The 12,160-nt window shown below is 39.9% G+C and overlaps 1 protein-coding gene across 1 annotated transcript; it reads right to left on the reverse strand.

The window, feature by feature from the left end:
• Positions 1-292: 292 nt before the first annotated feature.
• On the reverse strand, positions 293-6,433 carry vsig8b (V-set and immunoglobulin domain containing 8b). The gene is made up of 8 exons (XM_084054171.1): positions 6,306-6,433; positions 5,542-5,621; positions 3,492-3,661; positions 3,056-3,257; positions 2,604-2,756; positions 2,339-2,461; positions 1,696-1,834; positions 293-941 (listed from the first exon to the last, which is right to left on the reverse strand). Exons 2-8 carry the CDS (start codon positions 5,612-5,614, stop codon positions 692-694), a joined length of 1,110 nt encoding a protein of 369 aa, XP_083910297.1. The 5' UTR covers positions 5,615-5,621; positions 6,306-6,433; the 3' UTR covers positions 293-691.
• Positions 6,434-12,160: the final 5,727 nt, after the last annotated feature.

Consider the following 12,160-nt stretch of genomic DNA (forward strand, 5'->3'; position numbering starts at 1 on the left):
GAAATGGGGAGAGAGAGAGACTGGAAGTGACATACGGCAAAGGCCATCGGGATCGGGACTTGAATCTTATCCTTTTATCCTTATGAACCTGCGACGTGCTGTCAGGCTACATTGTAGCCTAGGTGCCCGGACCGCTACGCCAGCAGTCCAGGCTAAATGGCATATCTTGACTATTTTTTTGTTACATCCACGCAGATTATCTAAAATAAAACATTCAAGGAGACAATAAAAGAAAGTATTAATGTACAGCGAAAACACAATGTACCTTGAGCTAGATGGATATTTCAAAAATAGTGTAAAAGAATTTTTATTGTACAAAGATAAAAAGGGTAATATACACATCTTTCAGCTTATGCCTTGTATAAAACAAATATGCATCAAAGATCCTGATAATTGTCTATATACACATTTTACATACAGGATTTACAAAATAAGACTTTATTTTGAGAATAGCAGAGTGGATCCATTTTTTGTTTCTAATGTAAGGATGATATGGCAGCTAATAGCCTGTCATTTAGCATCCAGTGGGCCTGTACCCTTTCTCTGCAGTTAATCCATTGCGCCATTCGTCACATACAGTAGGTCTACATGTCCCTTCCAAGATGTATTTGTGTACTTAAAGCAAAAAGTCTCTCAATGTAACACAATACAACACCATTTTACATTCGATACCTCTACATAATCTGTGTCCTCACACAGGGTATCCATATTTACTGTCATATTCATATTTCTGGGGAGGAGTTATGTGGTCACCATTGGTTAGCTGTGGCGTGCCGTTGCCCCTATCTGTGTGGTTGGCACTTCGGCCAGACTCGGTCCTGCTGGGCTCTACTCTCCTCGCCGAGCTGTAGCTCATCCCGTTGTGTGCACGATACCCCAACACCGAACGGAAACTAGAGTTTCTGCTGGAGGGCCGGCTCTCTGGGGCTGGGACGTCCTCCCTGAGGAAAGAGCACCACACAGGATTCAAAACTGCTCTTTCTCATATATTGACTACATGTGTTGGTTATTTATAGAACTTTAGGCCTATATATACACCCATTCTTGAGAATTGGGACAAACTAATTTCAAAAACAGTTTGGTGAAAATATATTCTTAAAGGATTTATATACTGTATATGAATTACATAAGATGTATACAATGTTTTGGTCTAGTTTCCTTGCACTCTTTTTTGTTTGCCAGAAAACACCCTTGTCTAAGACAAGGATTCACAACTTCAAACATTTGTATTTATTTTTTGTTAAAAGCATTTTATATGCAATTCTATTAGCATTAATAGAACCAACTTTGAAAAATACATTTTGAAAAAAAAAAAAGAAAAAAAATCAACTCACGACTACTTGCTGTGGAATTAAAAAAAAAGCATTTTGTCAACTCCGTCAGATGTCAACTCCAGATATGCCATCTTATGGAGTTGACATATTAAAGAAAACTGGGAGGTTGGCCCATTACATGGTTTAATAGTCAACACTTTGATCTTTTAAAATATATTTTCCCGGCATAATTGAAGAATATATAAAAAAAAACAAGGTTTTGTCCAATTTTCAAGAATGGGTGATAGTACACTGCGTGTGCTGCGTATGTATATATATACATATATATATATATATATATATATATATATGTATATATATGTGTGTGTGTGTGTGTGTGTGTGTGTGTGTGTGTGTGTGTGTGTAAAGTTTCACAAAGTACCTGATTTCATTGCCAACCTCCTTTACATAACGTTTCTTAAGACAGCAGCAAACCAGGAGCCAGATGAGTAGCAGCAGCAGCAGCAGCAACAACAGAGCTCCTATCACCGCACCCACTATGACGCCGGCTTTGTTGGTAGCTAGAGCAGAGGAGAAATGACACTCAGACGCTGTCCTCATTTACTGTAGATCTCTGCACTGGCTTTTAAATGTCAACCGATATTTTTACTTTGTCACGTCGAATATCACAGTGGATCGATGGCAATACAGCACTGGGGGATTTGCTCCGACTGGGTTCATTGCTAGATCAACGTTTTGATCACCTACTGTATGAATCTTCAGTTCAAATATGATAATCCTTTAGTGATCGAAATGCTGATTTTACCATAGTGCAATAAACTTAGTGGGAGCAAATCTAACAGTGCTCGGACTCTATTATTATTTTTGATGCTTATCTTGTTTGTCCTGCACCTGATTACCAAAGTGGATATACAGTACATGCTCTACTTTTCTAACACATCACTGAGGCCCATGCGTTTGACAGTCCCAATCTTAATGAGGATATCCTAAGGCGTTCAAAAAGTTTTCGAATTTGGAAGTAAAATTAGCAAAGAAGTGACATCACAGATGTCGGATTGACTTACGGTTGTATGCGTGCAGCGTGTATTTGCACTTCTGTTTGCCAACAGCATTTGTCACGTGGCACAGATAATTCCCCACATAGCTCTCTGAGTGATTCCTTATCAACAGCACCCCGGTCTGTGGGTCTAAATGAAAGAGAGAACATTCAGTACTGTCACACTTCACATACTGGAATATATAATGTGTTATCGACGTAAGCCACAGTATAGTCTACACAGTATGCCTACTTTTTCCTGTATTATCAGTTGGCCTTGAATTGTACAGTACCTTGAGTGGCAGTTGGTGGGATGGCACCCCCACTGTCTCTCGTCCACACATAGCTGAGAGGAGTGGATCCCAGAGCAGATTTACAGAGGAGGGACACGGTGCCTCCCTTCTCCTCACCACCTTCAACCGAGCACTTTGGCACTGATGGGGGAACTAATGCAAGAGAAGAAGAAGAACAACAACAACAACAACAGAGATCAAACCGGGTTCTTAGAGGGATATTTATCCCCATCATGGGATCTTTATATGTGTGAGAGTAGGCAGTGTCTTGGGTGTGGTTGCTAGGCCAGGGAGTTCAAGGCATGGTTATTAGGAGCAGAAGCAAAACTGCCGGGGCATTAGCATTCCTTGTGAATGACAACAGCTCTGATAAACATAGAACAATAGGGAGGGACAGAACAGGCAAAACAGAAACCAGTCTGGGAGGTGTGTCTGAATGAATTCATCCTCACCCATCACTACGAGAGTGACTTTTCGCATGTCGACACCCGGCGCTTTCTTGACTTTGCATTGGTAAGTGCCCGTGTCCGAGACCTTCGAACCAGAGATGATGATGGAGGCATCTCCCAGCTTAGGGTCTTCCGCAAAGCTGATCCTTTTTGACAGGCTGGAGTCACCATAGTACAGCGTTTGGCCCCCTGTATACGATAAGATCTGAGATGGGGAGATTCAGTTCAGTGACAAACCAACACAAAATAGTTCGTTGGGAGCAGGTTTTTCCACTATAGAATATGAACATACCCTCTAGCTGAAAAGGATCATTTACCTTAGTCTAGAATGTTTGAAATGCAAAGTATGAAATGTTAATTATACTCTCTAGTCAATTCCACAAACCGCCCAGGCCAGTTTCCCTTCAGAGCCTACTCTGATCTTCAATGTAACACTTACCAGTTGGTCTTTCTGGGTCATGTCAGGGCTAACATTGGACCATTCAATGTCAAGCTCTCCAGCGTCTGAAACAGCAGAGGTGTAGGTGCATCCCAGAGTAACCTCATCTCCCTGGGCTCTTTGGATGGTCTGGGGGCCTGTGGATGTCACCTGCAGTGCCCTTGTTAGATCTCAGGGATAAGAGGAATATAGTACATATAAATGTTCTGTCATATGATTCTTTTACATTGTGGCATGTTTTTCACCTTCAACAAAATTCATGCTCCGGGCCGGTATTCATAAACTTATCTAAGAGAGGGTGTGAGCACTGATGTGCAAGCTAATTAGACTCTTAAGTCAAAATGTTTTATACTGGAGGGTATAGAGCCTGAAGAGCAAACAATGCATTATGTGAGAAAATATGTGTAAATTAAGGCTCTTGATGAGGTTAATCAATTACAATCATTTTGTAAAATTATGACCAAAGTTGAACAATTATTGAAACCAACTTTTAATGAGAATGATATAGGTTTTTTCTTTTTGGTTCTAACCTGTGCACACATCTCCGACTGTTATGGCAACAGATCTGTGGTATATAATCCTCATCCAAAAAACATTATTTATACTATAGCGTGGACATTCAAAGATTGTAATAATAATCGTCACACTTATTACATCTTTACCAGTGTAAGAGGCCAAGGATGAAAAGTAGTGTAATTATGAATCTTTATTTTATATGTAAAGGAGAGAGTCTAAGACCTCAGCATGGTTCTTTGTTGTACAGCTGTTCAGCTGAAAATGTGACAGTGCTTTATGTTTCTCAACTGAAAATCTGTTATTTTCGTTGAGCAACACAGTCATACAACAAAGTATAAATTGGGCTTCAAGCCTCACTTATCGCTGTTTATATTCTGCCTGCACACTGACGGGGACAGAACCGCATCTGCGTCTGCGGTGTTCTTCTGCCATGCACATGTAATTAAACTGAAAAGCTTCAGAATCCAAACAAGTCCGTTTAATTCTCACAAAATATAAATATATGATTGTAGGACAACCGCCACAAATTTCAACTGGCCTCTGAGGACCGGCAATGGTGCAGTTGCTCAACTGCCTGTGGGATCTCAAGGGCATCTCAGCAGTTAGTGGAGAGCATTACACACATTTTGTCCCAATTTTCACAGCATATCTGGTGATTCAAACTGGCAGTCTGCTGTCAGTTTGACCATTTAAACCACTTTTCGTTAAGTACGGTTGGAATGTGTTTGCAAATTCACTACAATGCTTCTTTTGAAAAGAAATAAAAGAGCACTTAGAATAGATTGAAAACTGTAAAAGGCAATTTAAGAAAAGATGATTATGGCAGATATGACAAAGAGGAAAGGGTTGATTACTGTCAGTCACACTTAAGCAGAACGGCTGTGGTAATTTGTCATTAAAGAAAGATGTACAGTACAGTACAGTACATTCACATAATGTGGAGGGAATAAAACATAGCAAAGATGTGCTTGTCACAATATACTAATGGTTCACTGAAAATGCTCTGAACAGTCTGAAGCTATTCAGTGTCCAGAATATGCAGGTGCACCTAACATTTCCACCCTTTGCAACAAGCAATGGAAATGAAAAAGTGTCCATTCAATGAGTAAAGCTGTCAGATCATGCACATTGTCTATTAGACATCTGTGATGTAGTTCATGGCACTGGTTTAGGCAGGCGCAGAAGTCTTATTTAGGCTTTGTTGTGACGTACAACATATCACTAGTTAAAAACATTTATGCGTCAATTTTTCAGTTAAACATATGTTACACTTTGTTGGCAAGGCAGTCACGTCAATTATTTATAACATGCTGGACATGCTAATCTACTGTGTGCATGACAAATCTGACTTAAATCCTGATAACATTCACAGCAAATACCTGTTGTGTTTAATGTATAGATAAGTCACACTGGCCATCTAAGTTAGGCCTGAAGACATAGGACCATGTTACATACAGTACTGTACAAAGACATGCACTGTAAATAGTAGAGTGGACATAACAAACATACCAGTTGGTTATCAAACCAGACTCACCTGTGTTCAGCTGAAGTGTTAGAAGAAACAGAGCAGCCAACAGCAATCTCAAGTTTCTGAAACCCTTTTCCATTGTAACCCTGGACGTAAATGTGATAACAGAACGAATGTAGAAGAATGTAAGCAAATGACTGGTACATTTAAAGTGCCATTTCAGCTCTAATAAATTGGATATTTGATCCCTTCATTGCATTTGTTTCTTCTTGAGAGAATTAGTTAGAATGTATTGCCTTCTAATTGGTTATTTTTTATTTGAGGCTAAAATGTTAAGCCTGAAACCCATATTTCAAAACATTTTAACTATTAATTCACAAAACAAAAGTAAGAACAAGACTGTTTGGGGGATTATATGCAAAACAAATTAGCCTCTGTGTGTGTGTGTGTGTGTGTGTGTGTGTGTGTGTGTGTGTGTGTGTGTGTGTGTGTGTGTGTGTGTGTGTGTGTGTGTGTGTGTGTGTGTGTGTGTGTGTAAAGTCTTATTGTTTTTTACTTCTCTTTTGTATATTAAACTTCCTGTACATAATGATTACAGCAGGCCAGGTCAGGTTGCAGTCCAGCCTATTCAGCTACTCAAAGCAATGGAATCTATTCCATCTTAAATTTTAAGACATTTTCTCTGCCAACTAATCAGCACATTCGAGACTTTTACATAAATCCAATAGCTAGACAGCAGTACAGTATATCACCAAGAACACTAAATGGAGTTCTGTTCAGCAGTAGAGAATTATGGATTCAAAATAAAATAAATAATGACGCAAACATACCTTTCAGTGGAAAAATAATCCAACCAAGATGAAGGCACAGAGAACTGAAGTGTTCTTCACAGTTTAGTTTCCCTTCCTATTTTGCTCTCAGCTGAAACCCAGCAGGTGAGATAAGAGTCAGCCACACCCATCTGTCCATAGTGGTAGCCTATTGGCCACTGCTGAAGCTGGGTGTATTTCAAACAGTCCACATAACTGTTTACTTTTCCAACTTGTTTTTTTTCTACAGAAATGATACAGTGATTTTGAATATGTTATGAATATATAGTTATTTTGCAGTTACTGAATAATCCATGTTTAGAAATGCCCTTAATGAGAAAAAATAAAGTTTGTTTACAGTCTATAGTCTTCCCTCCTACAGTAAATACAGTAGTTGATTGTGAAATTAATGATTACCTGCTAATGTTGGGAACAGTCCAACCACATGGTACAATTTGTTTACTTACATACAATATTCATAGTATATTAACATGTATTTAGTAGAACACCAACACTATATTGGCATCAAGAGTTGGCAAAAAGAAACCTGTCAAATACGAGCCATTTTGCAGAACAAGAACAAAAGCTGTGTTTTTCACTTTTAGTCTAGTATCCCACCTTGACTCTGCACATGTTTGATGTCAGCAAGTTGTTCTGTGCCCTGGCCCCTGGATGTTGTTAAAATCAGATTTCTCAAAACTGTCATAGTTTGACAAACTATACACTTTTGAGATTATTTAACTTCTCTCAGGGTGAAAAGGACAATGGTTTCTTAATACATTTCCCCCCAGCACTGGCAGCCTGCCACGCCCTTTGGCACTCACATGACAATGCACCACTTACCTCATGAAAGCACTGTAGAGTTGAACAATAAAACATGTCGCTTTTGAACTTATCTGACAAAACACAGTGGCACTGTGACCACGACAATGGATAGAGCACAGGAAACACAGTAACCGGATCATTAGGCAGAATAGGAAAGCTATTGGGGTGTTGCTTGAGTTAGTGCAGTTTGATCCAAAGTCCACACTTTCTTATCAGCTTTGAATCATTTACCAAAATGGAGAGATTAGATTTATTTGGCTTGTTTTTCAATTCCAGAAGGGTTATTTCTGTGTCCTCCCAAATAAAAAATAAATACTATGTGCGCTCCTCTGAGCACAGACCTCGGCCAGGCCGGGTTGGCTACCCAAGGCCTGCAAACTTTAGAAGTCAATCGTAGCCAATTGGAATGGAATATGGAAAATGTGACTGATACATCTTGATCATATGACTCCAGAGATGTACTGATTTGTGTGATTTTTTTTAGTTGTGTCATGAGCTGTATGACTGTATATGACCTACGATTAAGAGTTATGGACCAAAACATGAAGCCCGTGTGCATGGATTGATTGATTGATTGATTGATTGATTGATTGAATACTTTATTAGTCAGAAATGTAAACAGCACGAGGTGCAGTCAGACATTAAGGCTAAAAGGATAACACAAAAAAGTCCTGGGGACTTGTTTCCATCGTGGTCTTGCGCATTCAGTTCATCAACATAGTATAAAAGAAATAACACAATGCATAAAGCAACTTTAGCAACACCATGGTTTCAGTTGCCAGTTCTGTGAGAGAAATAAGCAACCAGGTCTAGGAAAACAAGCCCAAAAGAAGCGACAATGGGCCACATGAGCACTTTAAACCTACTGTATACATCGGCTATTTGAAAATAGCAAATCTAGATCTACAAGCTCACAACGTGTCGCATAGCGAGTGACGCGTTGTGAGCTTGTAGATCTGCTATTTTCAAATAAAAATCTTGGGGGCTAGGCTAACTTATAATGAAAATACCTGGCAACATTGGCTCATCGTGGGAAGATAGGCGGTGCTCAGAGTGAAAACGGAGAATGATGCCTATAGCCAGGCCAATCGAAACCTCTATGCAAATGCTGGACATGAATGTTCAACCCCAAAAATACACACAGAAACTCTCTCACAAACAGAGGCATGTTCACAATCTAATTGTAACCATTTAATGACTATAAAACGGCTTTCTGATATAATACAAACCTTCTTCAACATTCGAACTGTGTTAATATATAAAAAATAAAAAAAAACACAAAAAATAAATCGAAGTTAAATTCCCATTTTTACTCTGTTTCCACAGACGCAACTTGGGGAAGGTTTTACCAGTAGAGATCACATATCATCAACAGTTTTACACTGATCGCCTGTTTAGCTGTTCACAGACGGACACAGACAGACAAACAGACACATGGACGGACAGGGGCGGAAACATAATCTCCGGCCTGGCAGAGTAATAAAGCTTCATAGCAGCTAGGTGGGGCAAAATATAGCGAGGTTAATCTACGAATTAGCAAAAGTTGGACAGGGCTGAACATACCATGGTATAGGCCTAATTTTGTATTGATCGTCACGTTGAGTGTATATGCACCCGGTCACATGATACATGACATTGACATTAGCAGCCTGTAGTGCCGGGTTAATGCAGTCCTGCCAATAACATTCATTAAGGCGAGAAGATGAACAAATTAGGACCACCCAAGATGAATCATGATAAGAATGCAAATTTGAAATTACCACCACAGCCTTCCCTGTGCATTGTCTCACCCTCCTTGTAAAACAACCTTTTCATTCCTGTTCCTTGTGAATAAGGAGCCTGCATTAATGACTGCATGGTTGTATACACTACAGTAGACATAGCATTCCTTAAGAATAGACATGAATATACCCATAAGCCTAGGATACAGTACAGCGTCATACTATACCGGCATGTGGTTAATTGCCCCTCTCTCTCCCCCACTGGTGTAAAGCTGATTGAGCTTGTGGCAACAAAACGTTTGTGACTGGGGCACCATATCAGAGGACCACTATGAAAAAGTGCTAATAAGCATGGTAAAGAAAAAAAAATGTTGCCAATGAAATAAATCTGATATTATGGCAAGCCTTAATTTCAACATTCTCCATTTGGACACCTGCTTACTTTTTCCACTAATCGTCCCACCAAGCTTAGTAGATGACAAGAAGCCAAATCTGGCTCTGTCTTACGGCCAAGGTTTGAGATAACCCCCATCTATCTTCCTAGATTTGGCAAAGTTGGCCCTAATCACACCACAGGGTAGCAAACAAACCACCTTGACAGATGTCCAAATTACAAGTAAACAGCCTTGCAGGGGAGGCCGACAAATGACCCAAAGCAGAGAAAGGGAGAGGCTACGGAGAAGCATGGGCTTGCCAACAGCCATACTGAAATAGCATGGCAGAGTGAGTCACGGTGTGTCAATGTCAGGGAGCCAGTTAGGCACGTATATTTGTCTTTTTAAGGCGGAGCGCCACTGGGACAAGGAAGGAGCTCCTGGCAAAGAGAGGCTCAACCTCCTCGGAGAGGGTTACGTGAGCAGAATGCGGCACACAGCCACTCCTGCGGTACAGTATATACGTACATACCTCATTGAATCTTTACAATGGAATGGCCACTCTGACAGTAAATTGATTTTGGCCCCCTTTAAATCAATTGGTCATTATTCACAGATCACTTAGGTGTCATACGTAAAAAGCACTGGCGGTGTTATAAACTCCTGTAATGGCTGCAGCATTGTGTTGCATTGTCGGCTGTCAATCACCTTCTGTTCTTTCGCTGAACAATGAAGCATGTAGGAATATGTCACTTTTCTTATCCTCCACACGCTGCACGCTATTTGTGTGCCGTGCTGCAGAATACATTATGGAGAGGCAAATGCAAGGATTCTCTCCAACCTTCATGATTCCTCATCTCAGTTAAGGACCCTATCTCAGAAAGGCCACAGCTAACAGTCAACCTCAAGCAGAGCACAGTACCGACCTTGCTGAGATGATGCGGTGCACAGCAGGAAAAATCTATTTGGTCATCCATAAGCCTTTCATTTTCTAATGCCAGTCTTATTAAACACGGTAAAGGTATGGACACCAGATTGAATGGGATCATCAGCTGTATAATACCATTTCCTGTATATTGCTATTATTCCCAATGCTACACAGTATAATGTAGTCTAGCAGTATAGGGTTGGCAAGGAATTGAGAGGAAAAGCAGAAGAAACACTAAACTAGAGTGATAACTCCTCTAACACTAGGTGAAGTTTACTGACAACAACAATAGTGGGAAGTATATCCGATAATGAGGAGACACATTACAGAGAGGAAGTCCAACATCTGGTTGAGTGGTGTTCAGGCAATAAGCTGGTCCTCCATGTGCCTTTATTTATTATATAGCCTATAGATAGAGAACAATGCCTCATGATATTTGTCTTGTTTTTATTATTATTATTTTTGTATTCTCTTGCTCTCTACTGCTGCTAGTCTCTGTTACTGTGGGGTAATTCTATAAGAGGCTCACAAGAGATAATATGTCTTTATTTGTTGAATTCGCACACTTGCAAGCAGCAGACAACCCAGCTATAGGGAGGTTGAGCAGCTGATTTCAGGGAGGTTGAGCGGCTGACAATAGGAAGCTGACTCAGCTCTGTTTCCTCTGTTGTAGAAACCTGCGATGCCTTGTCATGACCTGAAAAGTAAATAATGAACACTGTCACAACTGTCCTAGCATATAATACAATAGTCTCTGCGATATAATAATAATAACAACAACAATATTATTATTATTAGTAGTAGTAGTAGTAGTAGCAGTAGGCCTAGTGTATGTATGTATATATGTTTGAATTGATTTCTGAACATTAAATTACACTCTATGGACAGTCGCTGAGGGGCAGTATAGCTGGGGCATTGGTTGGGCTGTAGCTGGAGGCAATAAAGTTGGCTGGCGGTGTAACTATATCTGCAAAGATCACATAGGGATTCAGGCTCCAGTGCTGTTTTATTTGATAAGAAAGAATATTGTTTTGCTATTCCTATTTCTGGAAACATATTTTTAAATAGCTTTCCAGCCTGTTTGCAGACTTGGTAAGGGAAGATGAAACATGTGAACTGAACCTCTGCTGTTGTCTTTTTTAGTACTGGCAAAAACAAAATATTCAACGTCCTTGTACTCATCCTTTCACTTTGTCTCCCTAACAGGCTGTCCATGAAAGAAATTTATGAAAGATTTACCTTTGCCCTCAACACATTGTTTCTACATCGTTTGAAACTAATTGTATTTGAGCCGGTTCTGCTCAATTGAACCAGGCAACCTCCAGAGTTGTTCCAACTAAATTAGATTTGCTACTATTACCTCCTATAAGTGCATTTAAATTAATATTTATTCTTTATTCTCTTTATGTATGTGTAAATAAACCTGGCAAATATTATAAAAATGTTTAATAATAGCAATAATAGTTAATACTACTACTACTAATATTAATAATAATATTTATTATTATAATAATAATTGCAAAAAGTCCTCCTCGGAGTACAGGTCCCTGCCAGGTCAGCTAGGATATTGTGGCCTCCTGGTGGCGCTATATTAGGCCAATGTGAAAAGGGTGCCATTTCTTCTTAGGCCTTTCACGGCAATCGGACACTGCATTCATGATTTGAGGTATTTTGTTCCCAAAAAGATTTTTGCTACTTTAGACCTGCTGGTGGCGCTATAACAGACCTAGTGGGAATGTGCGTGCAAAATTTAACAGAAATCGGACCTATCTTACAAACTTTGGAAGCCAATGTTAGCCAATTAGGATGGAATATGAAATATCGGACACATCTGGCTTGATCACAGGACTATAGAGATAGTGTGTGCAGGGCAAAGGTTTTTCTTTGGGCTTTAGGGAGTGTGTGTGCAAAGTTTCGCACAGATCGGTGCAGTTATAGGTAAAAACGTGAATCGGCCTGTTATAGTGCCACCATGAGGCATTTCTTCCTCGGCCTAGTGGGAATGTGCGTGGAACATTTCACGGAATT

The sequence above is a fragment of the Gymnoscopelus microlampas genome (assembly GCF_963454915.1).
Source record: "Gymnoscopelus microlampas genome assembly, chromosome: 4".
Taxonomy (NCBI): domain Eukaryota; kingdom Metazoa; phylum Chordata; class Actinopteri; order Myctophiformes; family Myctophidae; genus Gymnoscopelus; species Gymnoscopelus microlampas.